The sequence below is a fragment of the Centruroides vittatus genome, unplaced genomic scaffold (genome assembly GCF_030686945.1).
Source record: "Centruroides vittatus isolate TY-2023 unplaced genomic scaffold, ASM3068694v2 contig_628, whole genome shotgun sequence".
In the NCBI taxonomy this organism is placed as follows: domain Eukaryota; kingdom Metazoa; phylum Arthropoda; class Arachnida; order Scorpiones; family Buthidae; genus Centruroides; species Centruroides vittatus.
Window position 1 is genome coordinate 3,095,126 of NW_027122385.1, and position 16,887 is coordinate 3,112,012.

The 16,887-nt window shown below is 23.2% G+C and overlaps 1 protein-coding gene across 3 annotated transcripts in view; it reads right to left on the bottom strand.

Moving 5' to 3' along the window:
- Positions 1-2,479: 2,479 nt before the first annotated feature.
- Positions 2,480-16,887, bottom strand: part of LOC136979566 (uncharacterized) — a 237,322-nt gene continuing 222,914 nt past the window's right edge. For 2 of the 3 annotated variants that reach the window (XM_067275577.1, XM_067275578.1), the window contains 3 exons: positions 10,433-10,638; positions 8,443-8,578; positions 2,924-3,765 (listed from right to left, as the gene is read on the bottom strand). In XM_067275577.1, the coding sequence (XP_067131678.1) occupies positions 3,680-3,765; positions 8,443-8,578; positions 10,433-10,638 (428 nt within the window). In that variant the 3' untranslated portion in view covers positions 2,924-3,679. Of the gene's footprint in view, positions 2,877-2,923; positions 3,766-8,442; positions 8,579-10,432; positions 10,639-16,887 lie in introns of those variants that run through there. The other variant, XM_067275579.1, reaches the window with a different exon arrangement.

Below are 16,887 nucleotides of genomic sequence, written 5' to 3' on the forward strand. Positions count from 1 at the left end.
ACTTTAATAAGTATATACAGTATGACTCAGAAGTCGTTGCAAAGACTAAATTTCTGTCTTATTCTAATATTTTATTACTTATAAAATTTATTAAAATAAATTTATATGTTAAACCATTTTAATTCATTATACACTTTTGATTCATTTAAAAATTATTTATAAAATATTCAAATATATAGTATAGTTTTAATATTTTATAAAATTATAACAATTTTTTATGGTTTTATATAAAAATTATATATTTTAAGTTTTTTTTTTTAAAAAAAAGGAGAAAAGCCTAAGATCTATATTATTTTAAAGCAATAGAAGATAAAAGTCTGTATTCAAAACAATGGAAAATAAAGGAATAGAAATGTGATATAAATCATTCATATATTTTAAGTCAGAAGGTTTTTCTTTTGGTTTAAAATTTACGTATTTTAGTTTACAATTTTCACATTTTAAAGCAGAGTTTGCAGTCCTAAATTTGTTAATTAAGTTATGCTTTTTAAGGAATTCTATTCAACACCTCTTACAAATTAAACTAATTAAAATTATTTATATTTTTTATTTTAAAAATATTTAATTTAAATGATATTTAAATTAACATAAAGCTTAAAATTTCCAAACAATAATTTATCTCAGAAGACGGTTCGAGTAATCAATTAAGTAATTTTACAGATATATATATGTGCTGCCATCTGTGTGAAATAATTCCTACTAATTTTTGTAACTGTTATTTTTTTTTTTAATTATTGAAGAATACAATAAAGACATTTTAAGGATATAAATTAAATAGGTTCATTAAAACTTAAATACTTGGATAAAATTATTTTTAAATCTTCAAAACAAAATATAAAATTTTATAAAAGTTGTGGCACCATCTATGAGACTTTTAATAAATTAAAAATTAAAAATTATTATTATTTTGTTTATAATTGAGGAAATTAAGAACATGTTTAAATACAATAAAAATTATTTTAAAAAAAAATTTATATAAAAAATATAATTTTTAATGAATAATATATCCTAAATTTAGTTTTGGTTCTACTACTTTAAAGTAAAAATAATCATGGAAAAAAGAGAAAGGGGAAAAAAACGATAAGCGATATCGTATAAATGGCAATTGCATTTCAATTATTCTCTTTTATGAAATTTCCTCCTCTTACATTTTTTATTTCATTTAATTTTTACTTAATTTTTGCGTAGCGTGATATCAAAAAAATTGTTCTAAACCCATTATCAAAAGAACTTTTGCTCTAGTTTACGAGTTATAAAGATAATTATTTTGGTCACGATAATCGATTTTCTTTCTCTTTTTTCTAAAAAAATATATATTTTAGAATAATCTAACTTAGTCGGAATGATTAAAAAATCGATTAAGATGAGTCATTAACTCTTTTGAATCGCTCATCTATCCACAGACTTACTTTACTTTCTCATATCTACCGGACGGGGATAACTACAACGAAAATATTTAATTTATGAGATAATTTACTAATGGAATTATAATTTTATACGTAAAAAAACTGCAAAATTTTGATTACTACCAGAATAATTTGTAGAAAATTTGAAATTTTTCTGTTAATTGGTGCGTAATCAACACGATGCTTATGAAGAATCATGATGGACTCGCTAGAAATTTCCGCTTTGCAAACATATTTACGATTGTTCCGCAGCTTAATTTTCTTCTTAATGAAGATTTAACATATACGAAGATGCAATAATTTCAGAAAGTTTACAACACTTGCTACTTTTATAGGTTAAATCATACAATAACTCAATACGGTATATGAACCTTTATGGGAATTCATATATCCGTACCTGTCTATTGAACAGAATTTCAGAATTCTATTTTAGATCTTTCAATATATCTTTTTGTCTTCAAATTTTTCCATATTGCTGTCAAATTTTCAGTCTTTTACCCTTCTTTCTAGCAAGTATACTTATGACAAAAATAAGATAAATATCTGAGTAAAGATTATCAGGAAATTCTTTAAAATTTCTATCTATATGTCTGTCATATTTTTATATAAGAAAACATACAAAATCTGATAGTTTAAATATGGAGAATTTATAGATTTGAAATCTTAAAAATTTTTTAAAACAGTTTGTAGATAATATAGAATTTTGTCTCATTTAAATTTAGAAAATAGCATTATTTTTTCATTGTTTTTATCATTCGAATAACAAATGTACTGTACTTTTATTATTAAGTTACAAAATTTTTGTTTACTAATGTATATTTTTTAATACCCGAAATAAAATTCTTTATAAATTCATGATTATGAAGTCAGATGTACTTTTACATCGTTAAAAACTTCGTTGAATAGAAATTTTAAACGAACAACTTGAAATTCTGTAACGAGAGAACATTATAAATTTAAAACTGTATATAATTTTGTAAAAAAAAAAATCAAGAAAATATGAATAAAACAGGCAAGATTTCATCATTACTATTTATTTAGCAAAGACATGAAAATACAAATTTTTCCACAGATGCTTCTTTTTTCAACCGTCATTTCAAGGTTTGACTTGATTTTTATTATTATTTGTTTTTTTTTTTTTTTTTTTTCTATTTTAGGACAAAGAAGATTATGGAATTTGGCAAAAATCCCCTTTAAAAATGTCAACAGGTGGGGATTAATTTTATAACTAAACGCAACATTTCTCCTTCTTAATCCCAGAATCCTTCTAGGAAAGACAAATTGGTGATTTACCGAATCTCTAGCGTGGATGACTCACAACGGCTGAACAATAAGAGAATGACAGTTTTAGAAGGGGAAACATTACAATTTTCATTGTATAATCGGATTTTAAATTCTTAACTGTGCCTTCTTTGCACTCATTTTTATTCTTTCGTCAATTATGTCCACATTGGCCAATCACAGATAGATCTGAAATTAAATCATGAATATTTGTTTTATTTTCTTTTTCTTCACACGTATATATATATATATATATATATATATTTATTTATTTACAATATAAAATATAAATAACACTTTGAAAGTAGATATGTTTATAAAAAATTATTACGTGAAGACCTTTAGTTTTACCAATATGTGGCACCACAACACTACAGAGCAGGAACAACAGGCGCCTTTAAACTGAATGGCTTTATAAATAAATCTAATTGAAGTTGAAGTTGGCAAAGTTTAAAGAAAGCTCTCCTCTTTTATTCTTTTCTTCCTTTATCTATTGATAGATTGAATTTTCTTCCACTATATAAGAGCATTTATAGTTGATGAGGTAGACTTTCTATATTGAATTTAGTTATTTGTATTCTAAGCTTTATATGTCATGATTTTGTTTCAGTATCTCTATAATTGACCAATTCGAATCACACATTTAGAAAGACATTTGGTCTCTTCTATCGAGTCCCGTCGTTAATTTCTAAGATGGCGCATATTAACGTCAACTTTTCTTTTCTTGCTTTTCTTCTTTTTTTTTCGACGGAATGTATAAGTCTCATCATGATTCTCTCCTTTTAAATTTTATTTTTTGTTGCGAGAAACTGATTCGGACTCGTACAAGGCACAGCTGTCTCTGAGATTTGCATATTGCCCCCTACTCAAGCTTCTTTAAATCATCTCGTTTCTCACTTTTATTTGTTTGTTTTTTATTTCGGAGCACGTACAAGAATACGCGGACACCAAAAATCTTCTCGGTCGTCCTGGATGTAAATTTACAACATTTGTCAGCAACACAAAACAATGACGAGAAGAATCAAGGACGTTGCAAGGAAACTTGAGAGCTGGATTGATTTGTTTGGTGCACCATTTACTGCAAATGAAAAAATATTAATTAAAAACTCTACTTCTAAACACTTAAATAATCAATTTTTTATATTACTTTGTATATAATTTATTTATTTTATATATTTTTAAATTAATTTTGTATCTATATTATACTTTTCTCTGTGTGTGAATGATTTTGTTTGCAAATTTTTTATGGATTTTCTTTGTTAAAAACTGTAAAATCGTAGTAAAATCACATTAAAATTTCAGCAAAAATCATATTTAAAGCATTATTTTTCAATTATTCATTATTTTCTTTCAAGCATTCTACAACATTTCATATACATAATTCATGTAAACTTGGAAAATTTTATATTATATAGATGAATTTATAAATGATTCATTCAACAATTCACTTATTTAATATATTATTACTATTATTTAAATATTAAATATTTTAACATTTTCTTGATAAATATCATATACTTCAATTACTTGTAAGATGTTTAAATCATTCATCTTTCTTTATATTAAATGAAAGAAAAAGTTTATGAATTTATAAGTGAATGATGTTTAAATAATAAAAAAATTAAATTAATGAACTTATAGTTAAAATATTTTATGAATTTTTAACTTTAAAAATTGATGAATATTACTCAATTCAGTTGATTAATATATTACTTTTAAACATTTTTTCGAGAAAAATGTATTTTTAAGTTTAAAGTATTGGAATTTTTAAAATATATCTATAATTATTATTATAAATATAATTATTAACTACTTTTTAGTTATTTTTGTTATTTTCAAGTTTTTATCGGTTTCTTTTTTCTTTTTAAGATGTTCAAGCTTTTCACATGACAACGTTTGGAATCATTACAACGTGATTGTTACGTTATTCTATTTTTCATGCTCTGATGTTTCCATACATTCCTATTCTTCCATTTGAACGAGTTAATTAAAAATTTTTAAGTTTTATAAAATTTTTGAAAGATACTTTAGAAATTAAATTTTAAAAAATTGCATAAATATATATATTTTTAAAAAATTTGCAAACATTTTGAGTATTGCTTTCAAAAGGATTGTTGAGGTTTTTTTCCAATTCTCAATTCTAAATTTATGTTAAAAATAGAATTAAAAAAATATGTTTATAAAATTAAATAATGTTTTCTAATGCTTCGATGAATTCTGTTCAAGTGCCATTATATTTTAATTAATTGAAATTTTAAGTAAAAGAATATACGAAGAAACACTGAAATCGTAGTCTCTCTCTTGGAATTTTGAAATCAATTCTTTAAAAATTGAATTAAATTTATCATTTTTCTGACATACGGATAGTGTAATTGTTGAATTAATCTTCAATTCTAGATCATAATTATCTGCCCTTTTTCTCATTTTATGAGAAGGTAAGTAGAGTCGAGGTTTTCAATGAAAGTGTATCTAGAAGATGGATTGAGTGAGGAGACCTAATCTCTTGAACTTCAGATATAACTCTATTTCATTTTTCCTTTGGGGTTATGTCAAAGACAAAGTCAATGAACAACGAGTCTAAGACTTTCAGGAATTGGGAAAATCGGATACTAGATACAATTTCAAGCATATCTCTCCACATTTTGGAAAGTACGTGGATGGATTTGAAATAACAGCTTAACGTTATATGCGCTACAAACGAAGCTCACATTGAATTGCAATGATGCTACTTAACTTACTTGAGTACACATACTTCATTGTTTAATGAGTAGTTTCTTGTAATCATCATTTATAATAAAAATTTTCATTCTCCAAATTGTAACTCTCTCTCTCTCTCCCTCTATCTCACTACATAGTATATACTACAGTAGTATATACTACATATATGTAAACATATTACGCATAAAATAGTAATTTTTGATTACCTAAATCCAATTCTTTCTTATCAAATGAACATATTTTTAAAAACATTATTAAAATATTTTAGAATTTAAATAATTGAGAAGTTTGTATATAAATGTGTACAAGGTATCCCAAATAAAAATGTATGTAAATATATGTATCTCAGGCTTAAAAATATCAATAAAGTAAAAATATACATTGCAAAATTTTTGTTTAAATAACATAAACTTTACAGGAAATAGACTTTTATAAGATGCAATAATAATAATAATAAAAAACTTCACGCACACAATTTTGATCTTCAATTAAAATTTTCTTATTTAATTTTCTTTCTAAATTTTGTTTTTGCTTTTTGAAAATATTATATAATTTAATTTCTAAGATTCCATTAAAATTTAATTTTAGTAAATTAAAGTGTAAACTTTAAAAAAAGAAAAGAAAAAAATAACATTAATGGTTTAAAATTAAGGTGAGAATCCTGTCATTATTGTCACGATTTATCGTGAAAATATTCTCGTAATAGTCAAAGTTTTTAAATAAATTACGTCTTAAAATTTAGGAATTTTATATTTTTAAAGTTTTAAGACAATAAATTGTAATTTTTAAAAAATAAATATATGTATTATCCGATAATTTAGTGTATATAACGTGAAACAAATTCAGTATGTCGCATATTAAAATATTTAAAATAAAATTTGTTTACATGAAAAAATTTGCTAAATTTACAATTTAATACACAAAACTTTTAGCAATTTATATTATTATTTTTTTAAATAAAAAAGTATTTTATTATACATATAGTTTTAAATTTTAACACAATTTTCTACAAAAATATCTAATTTAAAATAATTTTATCTGATGTTTATTTTTAAAATATCCATGTAAAATTCGCCTTAATTTTATAATATATATATATATATATATATTATTTATTTATTTATTTAAATATAAACGAACTTATTTAATAAATTTTTAATATAAATTACAAACAAAAACTTGAATAAATAATAGAAAAAATATTTGAAATAATAAAATATATTACTTTAAATTCTACAGTTCTTCTCATTTTATACAAAATAAATTATTCTTGTTTTATAAAATATATTTACATATGAATAAAATTTATTTTAATGTAATTTCTTTCAAAATTGTTTACAATAAGAAATTTTTCTTTTGTATAATTTTTGTTTTGATATTTAATAATTCGATAAACTTCTGCGTTTAAAACATATTCATGGAAAATATAATTTATATATATTTAAAAATAAAAAATTTTAAACGGTTTTATAAAGTAATCTATTCATTATTCTTTTACAGATATATATAAAAAAAATAGATTGTAAGAGACAATATTGTTTTTCCATGTATCATATAAGATGCTCTAAATCATATGGGAGGATGCAGAGCAGAATGCTGTAGAGTAGAATAACGGAGATGATGATAATTATAAATTAATTTTAAATATTTAATGAAAGGTGTTTTAACGTTTTTTAAAATACAGTTAACTCTTAATCGTTGATATTTAATTAATTAAGCTTGAAATTATAATTTTTTATTTTACTTGAATTGTTGCATTTGAAAAAATTTCAAATTAATTTTTTCTGTCTGTGTAGAAATTTAATACTTTATTTAAAACATTTTTATTTAATAAATTAATATTTTAAATCACACAATGTTGCTATTAATTTTAGAATTTAGCTAATGTATAATATTTAAAAAAATAAACAGAAAACAAAAAATATACATTTTTCAATAAAATAAATTTATTTTCCAAATTTTTTAATGTAAATTACAATTAGAATTATCAAGATAAATGAATTAAAAATTGATTTTATCAAAATTACAAAATCTGATTATATAAAGAACAATTCAAAATTTTGATTAAATACATGTTTTGGAATAATTTGAAAATAATTAAAATGAAAAAAAAATATAGAATTTCGCGAAACTTTTATTTATATTTAGTAATTAATGGAATATAATAAGATAGAATGAGAAATTTTATAAAATGATTAATACAATGTTTAGTAACAATTAACATAGGTTCTAAGAGAAGGAATTAGAAAATACAAATATTCTAAACAGAAAAAATCATAGAGGGAGAAAAAACAAGAAAGCCATAATGCTAAGTAAACAGGTTAATGCTTTTTGATCGATTAACATATCATTTTGACCTATTCGATGACCTATACTTCTGATATTGATTATTGATACCATTCAATGAAGAATTTCCAAAAGATTTTCTTTACATTATCCGAACTTTAATGGCTATTTATAACACACATTTTCATTTTTAAATTTACAAAATTTAATTAAACTTTTTTATTCAAATTCGCTTTAAAAAAAGAATTTATCATTATCTATAAACATTCATTATTAATTATTTTTTATAATTTTAAAATGAAAATTATTGAAGAGAAAAAGAATTCACTTAATAATATGCTTTATCCGTTACAAGTTAGTAAAAAGAATGTGATTTTTCAGCAAATATCACGCTTTTATAAAGAAAAATGCATCATAATCATAGAATTCTAGTAAGATAATCGAATTGCTACTTATTCTTGATATTAAAAAAATAAAAAAAGGAAGAAAGTCAATGGCCATATTAGAAGAGGAGTAGAGATGATCCCTTATAGAAGTAAAGACAACCTTAATCTAGTCATTATTTAGGTGAGAAGAAAGTTGGCAAGATATCATAAGTACTAAGTGGTGAACTGTCAATAGCAGATCTCTAAGAAAACGGATTGTCTTATTAAACAAATATGAGAAAAACGGATTCGGTTGAGTCAACATCTCGGTTGGATTTCTAGTTTTTGGTTGGACGACAGTAGGGGGGATGATGATTTTTACCTACCATAAACGGTCATCGTTTTGTCAGCGGCCACTGTTTGGAAGGAGGGAGCATCTGCAGAAACTTCGCATCTGTATTCTCCTGCTGTTGAGGATGAAACGTCACGAAGATACACTGTACCGTTGTTAGAATGTTCAATCTGTAAAGAAAGAATAAAATTGTTTTCATTCCAACCGTTAATTAATTGGATTCTTACACTAAATGGAACTTACAAGTAATTAGACATAGAGGAATATTTTTAATAAAAGTAGAAGCGTATAATATTACTTTACGAATATCGAATAATTGAAAAATGCTAAAAGTGTAATATTGTAGAAAATATTTTATTTAATTAATAAACAATGTAAAAAGTAAATTATAGATTGTGCATAAATATAGTTATTTAAAAATTATTTTAAAATCAAAATTCTTGTTATAAATTAAGCAATAGATAGTTGGATAATTTAAAATTGTATTAAATTATGCTTTTTGTAAGAAATTTCTTAAAATCTTAGTCTCTATCTATGTAAATTATATATTAATTTACGGATACCACTATATTATTACACAATTCACTCTTATTATGGATATTGTATTACGCTTGAAAGCATATTATATCTATCTATCTATACAATATGCATAAACTTACAAAGAATTGCTTATTAAGCATGCATAAAGTATAACTATATTATATAAAATTTAAATAAAATAATAATTTCACTTATATTAAGATAATTAAAAATGAAATCTTCATGAATTTATGCAAGTTTTATGTGCAATAAACTGATTATATATGATTCTCTACTCAATTAGATATAGAAAATATAATTATCAAACTTATGCAGGAAACAACAATTTAATTAATTTTTATTAAGATAAATGAATTAAATATATATAATTATGTTTATTGAGAACGTCTTTCTGGAATTTTTCTCTTGATTAAGAATAATATAAGCATATTATATATATCTAGCTATACACGTTGCAATAATTTTGCAATATGCATAAACTTGCAAAGAATTTCTTATTAAGCTTGCACAGAATAAAATATAATTTATGTAATATTAAATAACAAAGATAATAATATTAATTATATGAATACAAAAAATAAAATCTTTACGAATTTATAAAGTTTTATATGCAATAAAATAGTTATATATAATATAATATATCTCATTAAGAATATAATTATCAAATTTATGTAGGAAACGATAATTTATCTTAATAAAAACTAGTTAAATTTATTAAAGGTACATAATTATCCTTGCCTTTTTGGAATTTTTTTTATTAATAAAATAAAGAATAACATAGGCTACCATGTAAATTTTGATTGTAAATGATAATAAGAAATGAACAATATCTATCTCCTTGACAAATTAATGTGCCACACAATTACTAATTACAAAATTATTGTCAGATATTTAGAAGATAATTAAAAGATTGTTGTTATGTAATTCATCAAAGACGATATTTCAAACTTCCATTCAAATTACTGATTATAATGATAACTTTAAATTAATTAGTAGATTTTATTAGAAATTTTAGAAAACAATATCAGAGAGTAAATTCTCTCAAGCATTAAAATCTTTGTCTTTCTACACATTTATTTTCCTATGTGCATTTACAGCAATTCATAAGTTTAGAAGTTGTTGTGTAATTAAAATTCTTTAGTTCAATGAACGTGTTGTATTACATTTTTAAATTTATGGAAATAATAAAATCTAGATTCTAAACTTCTTGATATTTTATCAGTAATAGTATACTAAAGACTAGATACTTTCAGGGTGTCTAAGGAATTCTAATACCATGCTTCCGGCTATTCTAGTAAACTATTGATTTCCAATCTATGTTACAAGCAATGTCAGATATAGTTTGGTCTGACATCTTTAACTTCATATAATATAACTTGAAAAGCGAATTTTTTTTAAAAATAAATTTATCAAAAAATTATATATATATAACGTTTTATCTTCATAGAAAATTATATTAGTTTATTATTATTATGCCTACTTACATCGACATCGATTCCTTGAAGAGGGAAGAACTGACCGGGCGGTTTATCACTTGGAACGTAACGATAAAATTCCATAGCATCTCTATACCACTTTACAGAATACAAAAGATCGCCTTCTAATTCAAAAACACACGTTAATCTAACTCTTTCTCCTACCGCAACAGAACCAGGAACGTCTAAAGAAATTAAACGAAGACACGAAATTCCTGGAAAAAATAAAACAATCAAATTTATAAAGTTCACGAAAATATAATCCTAAATTTAAAATTTTAGTAAAGTTATTCATAAATTATCTTTTTAATTGTTTAAATAAATAGAAATCATTTTAAAAACTTCGTTTATAATATTATTTATATCGATGCAATATAGGAGTACTTCGTGTATTTCGTTGAAAATTCAGTTTGATTTGTAATTTTAATTTTTAAAGCATTCGAGTCATTATCGAAGATCTAACAAACTAATTTTCATATTATCTAGCACAATTTAAGTTTAAAATTACTTTAATTGTTATGAATTATCGATTTAAACTATTTTAAGTGTAATTAGTTTCACTTAAAGAGATAGAAAGAACCAGGAAGGAGAAAGAGGAGGAGAAGAAGAAAAAATTTCAGTTTAAGATAATAAATATGGCAAACAATTCTGATGATTGGGTATTCGTGTCACGATCCATGTTTCTTCCTTCTATCGCTCTGTTTAATTGGACAGACTGAACATATGTCGTTGTTTCATGGTTGAACGATTTTTGCCTTGCGACTGTATTCACTTTAACCAGGATCGTGATAAAATTACAAGTTATTGTATGCTTGTTTCATTGATAAATTTTCTCAATGAAGATTATGTTACACAGATATAATCTTCTTTTTACTGTATACACTAATTTTAATTAAAATTATGTATCTTAAAAATTATTTAATTTTATTTTCAGCTTTACAACTTACTTAAAGCAAGTAGAGTAAAGAAAAATTAGTGATTAGTTTACCTAGTCGACAGTTAGGCTGGTGTAAATGGAATCAAATTAAAGCAAAGTGGATAGTGACAAACAAACCGGCCATTTCGTTCTCAGAGAAGAGCCACATAAATTGAGCTTGACAATGGCATGTTAAACTGGATTGCTGTAGTTAGTTGAGGTTTTTTTTCTTTTTGGTGTGTGCGTATGTGTGTCTGTTTGTTGCTTTTACCTTAGAGAATGCCATTTACGAAAATGAAATCAGACAAGATATTATATTTATATTAAATATGAAAGGGAAATTTTTGATATTTAATTAAAAATATTATCCTTCGGTTGCATAAAACAAATTATTTATATTAATTTATTATTATCTAGAGAGTAATATTTTATTTATACGAGTCGCACAGCGTATAGTCACTTCTCATTAATTATTTAGCATTAAAAATAATTTTAAATATTTTTAAAAAGAATATTTTATTAAAAATTTTGTAATTTATTTCTTATTTTTACTTTACTGCCAATTTCATTTTATGGACGCAGAAAATGAATTCGCGCAGCACTCTATATTAGAGCTTGAGAATCTTTTCCAAACTCGAAATTTATGACGAATAGATTAAAAATTTCTTTACAATTAGAATAAAGTACAAGATTCAATTTCTATAAAATAAAAAAAAAATTAACTTTGAAGGAAAAAATGAACTGAGATGATCAAAAATCATTTAAGTTGAAACAAAAGTGGCGTTGTGACAAGATAACAGCAATGGTGATAGGAATAAAATAAAATAAAATAAAATAAAAAAAATGGAAAGAAAGATTGAATGGAAGAGACGCATACCTCCTATTACCTCGGAAGAGCAGTTTAATCTCGCTTCCTTTCCTTTTCAGTTTGCCATTATTGGAAATAGCTGGTCTTTCTAACTCTCCATATGTCTGTGTGTGTGTGTGTGTGCGACTTTCTGGTTCAACCGGATACTTTACACTATCTCATCAATCAAAACTATTGTTTCTGAGGTTGAAGAATAAAGGGAGGGACATAAGAAAAACGCACTTTCATATAAAACTCCACGGAAACGGTAGAAAAATTGGCAATATTGGAAAACGAAAGTATTCGAATATTAGGTACAGTTCTTAGACAGGTGATGAGTTATAGCTACGAAATGAAACTTAATAAGAAAAGTAGTAAAGGCATCTTCTTTCTATCTCTCTGTCTCTCTCTACCTCTTTATCTCATGTGTAATTTGAATTTATAATATATTAATAAGATGTTATTAAAGCAAAATTCTTATTCATTAATATTATTAATTTTTACATATATAAATGAGTTTATAAATTTATAAAATTATGCTAAATTTTAATTTATATTAAATTGAAAATATATTTTTTGCTTATTTTTATCGTAATCTTAATATATTTAAGAATATTTTTAATTTATTCGTTTAAAAATTTGAATTTGCGAAATTAAAAATAATTCTTTATTCATAAATTTTTATTATAAAATGTAATTAAATTATTATTTTGAATTTATTTAACTCTCTAGAATTTAAATAATGCTTGGATATAGTAAATATAATATAAAGTTAATTAGAATTTATAATAAATGTCACATACTCGACTTATATTTTAATTTATAATAAAGTTAAAGTTCATTAAAGAATTTTATTTATTTCTAGAGAATTTTATAAAGTTTATAGAATATATTCTTTACATATATGAAAGGGTTTGATTTAATTGTCAATCAAGGAAGCGAAGACAGCTTTAAGTACTTGTCTCGCTTAGATTACTCGAACCGTAATTGTTGAAGTGAATCAGTGAAATGGCAGATTTTTATTTTTAGCAATATGGTCTCTTATGATACATTTGGGAAAAGAATCAACTGTACCAAAAGGTTTGCTAATCAAGATACTCATCCGTTTTACGTCTCTCTGGGGTGTAAATTGGAGACTGTATGTTTAGTGCACATTACAGACTAAATTATGAGACATACTTCACTGTAAGGAACTTAAAAATAGTAACATTTAACTGTATTTTTATTATAGAAAAAGAAGGTAAATCTTGTTACATACCTTACTATATTTTTGTTTGTTATAATTAAAAATTGTAAGGAAAGAAATGAAAGATTTGCGGATTAATGAGAGAAATAAAAGATAGTGAGAATTGAAAGAGAGAAATAAAGATTTTTGCAAGGATTGGAGGAGTGTAATTAAATGTTTATAAGATGAAAAATGGAAGATTGTGAGGATTGAAAGAGAAAAATTAAAACTTTATGTAGATTGTAAAAAAAGAAATGCAAGATTTTAAGTGTTAAAGAAGAAAAATAAGACATTGCAAGAATATAATGAGATAAATTAAGATTGTTAAAGCTTATAAGAAAAAAATGAAAAATTATAGTAATTAAGTCAGAGAAATAAAAATTTTGTAAAGATTGAAGGAGAGAAATCAAAAATTTGTAATTTGAAGAAGGAAAATAAAATGTTGGAAATATCATATATGATTTGTTTGAAAGAAGGTAGATATTTAAAGATTAAAGAAGAAAATAAAAGATTGTAAGGATTGTAAGAAAAGAATAGATAATCATTGTTTATTACGATAAACATTTATCGTATTAATTGCCCTTTATTAATACTTGTTACTTTCTCTTATTATTTAGAATCTTCTAGATTAATAATAATAATTTAATTCACTTATTAATAATATACATTTTAACAATTAAAGTTTTAAGAATAGACCGATTTTAATATATATTTTAATAATAAATCGTTTAAAAAACTTTAAAATGATTTGAAACACGGATAAAGTTATAATATTTCGTAATATATCAGATTTATTGTAGAAATTTCAAGAGAAAGAATTTAACTTTCGCGTTAAAAATTGCCGAAAAGAAATGATATATACTTCGCTTTTTAACTTTATAAATTATGTTAAATATAACTTCAGTTAAATCAGTTTATAATCGACAATTTTCTTTTAAAAAAATAACATTTTATACGTAAACTAACTGAAGAATAAGTTAAATTTTTCCATAAATTACTTTATTTTTAAAAGCGAAAAATGCTAACAAAAGCAGTTACATTTTTTTAATAAAAAAAATCAAGCATAGTTTCCTTTAGAATATTTTCCATGTTCTTTTCTTATATATATATATAATTTTTTTTTTCTTTATCCCATCAGAGCAATTTTCGTATCTCCCACTCCTCTTTCTATTCTATCTTGCAGTAAACATGATTGAAACCATCTGCTATGAATAAATTAAACTGGAGATGGAAAGTTGCTCTCTCGAAATAAATTGAAAATTCACTTCTCGGCTATTTTAATATTAAAATTGATGTTTCTGAGAAATCCTGTTGAGGTACTCCAGATATTACACCTCTTCAGAAGGGAAAAGAACTTAGTATGATTGATGGACATACGGAGTTGAAGGTCAAGCTTTGATTGGTCAAACTTAAGAGAAAAGAGGGAAGAAGCCTTCTGCACATTTTCATGTTAACTAATGAGTTAGTAAATAAAGTGTGACTAGCGTAATTTTGAATTAACTAAAAGCACTTTTAAGAAATTAATTTTCGTTCATGTCTATAGAAATTACTACAAACAGTAAATAAAGCATTTAATGATGGTACCTATACTTTTTAAAAATAATTTCTTAAGGTATAAAGATATATTTTTATTTTATTATCTAAATATTCTTTTGTATTCATAAATTAAGTAAAATGCTATTAAATTGTATGGAAATTTAATATAGCCTATTCTTTAGTAGTTTTAACCGGATAGCTACGTTTAAAATTGTGAATTAAATTTATAGATTTTTAATGTATTAGAATATATAATAAATTTCTAATATTAATTTAATCTAAATTTAATTATTATTTAAATAATATTTCTTTACAATTTTTTGTAATTAAATCCAAGCATTGGAGTATAGCTGGTGCTGGTTCTAATTTTCAAGGTTAGTTTGTATAATTTTTAAACTTAATTTAGGAAACGTATTTTCCTAATGGTAGAAAACGCTTAAAAGAGTTAAAATAATACCTTTTAATTTAAATATATAATTATATAATATTTATAATTAAAATAAATTAAGATAGATCAATAATATTCAAAATCAGTCAATTAATGATGATGTTAGATTTAAATTAATTCAATTTTTAAATAATCAAACTATTTTTATAATTATTATATTAAAGAAAATATAATCTTCTTATATATAGAATTATTAAAAATATTTTTGATTTTATATATATACATAATCAAAAATATTTTTACGTACAGTACATATTTTATTATATATATACCATATGTATAATAACTATGTATACATATGTATATATATGTAAAATAAATACGTACTAACTGATGGATAATTCAGTTTAAACTCACATTTTTCTACATTAAATGAAATTTATGTTTAAAAGAATGTAATTTTGATTTATCCTAAGCTGTACTAATTATAAAAATAATCTAAATAATAAATTAAATTTTAAGTAAAGATTTAAACGGGATAAATTCTCCACGAATTTAGACGTTTATATTAACTATAAATACATAATACATTCATTACTTTTGACAGATAGCATCTGTTTATTATATAAATTTTATGTTCTTCTTCTCCTTACAGCAGTCAGAAGTTATTATTAAGTAGATCTTACACGTTATATATATATAATATATATATATATCATGTTCCTTGTACATTTCCTTATATATATATATATATATATCCATTATTAGTTATTATTAACATTGTCATTTGCAATCTTATCACGAATATAAAATCTTTATGTTGGTAATAATAATATATGAAGAGAATATGCAAAGATAAAGATAAATATCTAAATATACATATAACGTATGAGTATTAGTTAAGTAGTTTGGCCTTAAGAGATCGAGCTAGGATGAGGGAAAATATAAGGGGAATAAATAAAATGAATAAAATTTATTCTATTTATCCACTCTTTCATCCTCATCATTCTTTGATAGTACCACTAATATATATTTATTAATAAATTAATTAATTTTATAAATGTTTTAAACTAAGATTTCAAATAATTCAATATACAAACACCACAATGCCAACTATTTATCATTGAAATAGATTTAAACAGAGTAAACTAAACAAATTGATGTAGTACCTTCTTTCACTTTAATTAATATTAGATTTGTAAAGGTTAAATTATAATTAAATATCTGCTTAATCTTATTTTACTAGTATACAAAGCTTTCTATTATCTAAGTTTAATCTTATTATAGTGAGTCGAACTGTGAATATCCTAGAATTTAAATTGTTAGATAAATGATAGCGAACAATCACATTAAGACCCTTTTAAAATTAATCACAGCAATGTGTTATTTGTATTGGGAATTTACAGTCGAATTTCTGTATAATGAGTAAGAGTTGTTGCTACAAGTTCATATCACATAAATTGTTTAAATGGTATTTTATCAATAAAACTCTTTACGTGTAACATCCAGTAAGTTAAAGTGACATTGCTGCAAAGACTATAGTCATGGCGGT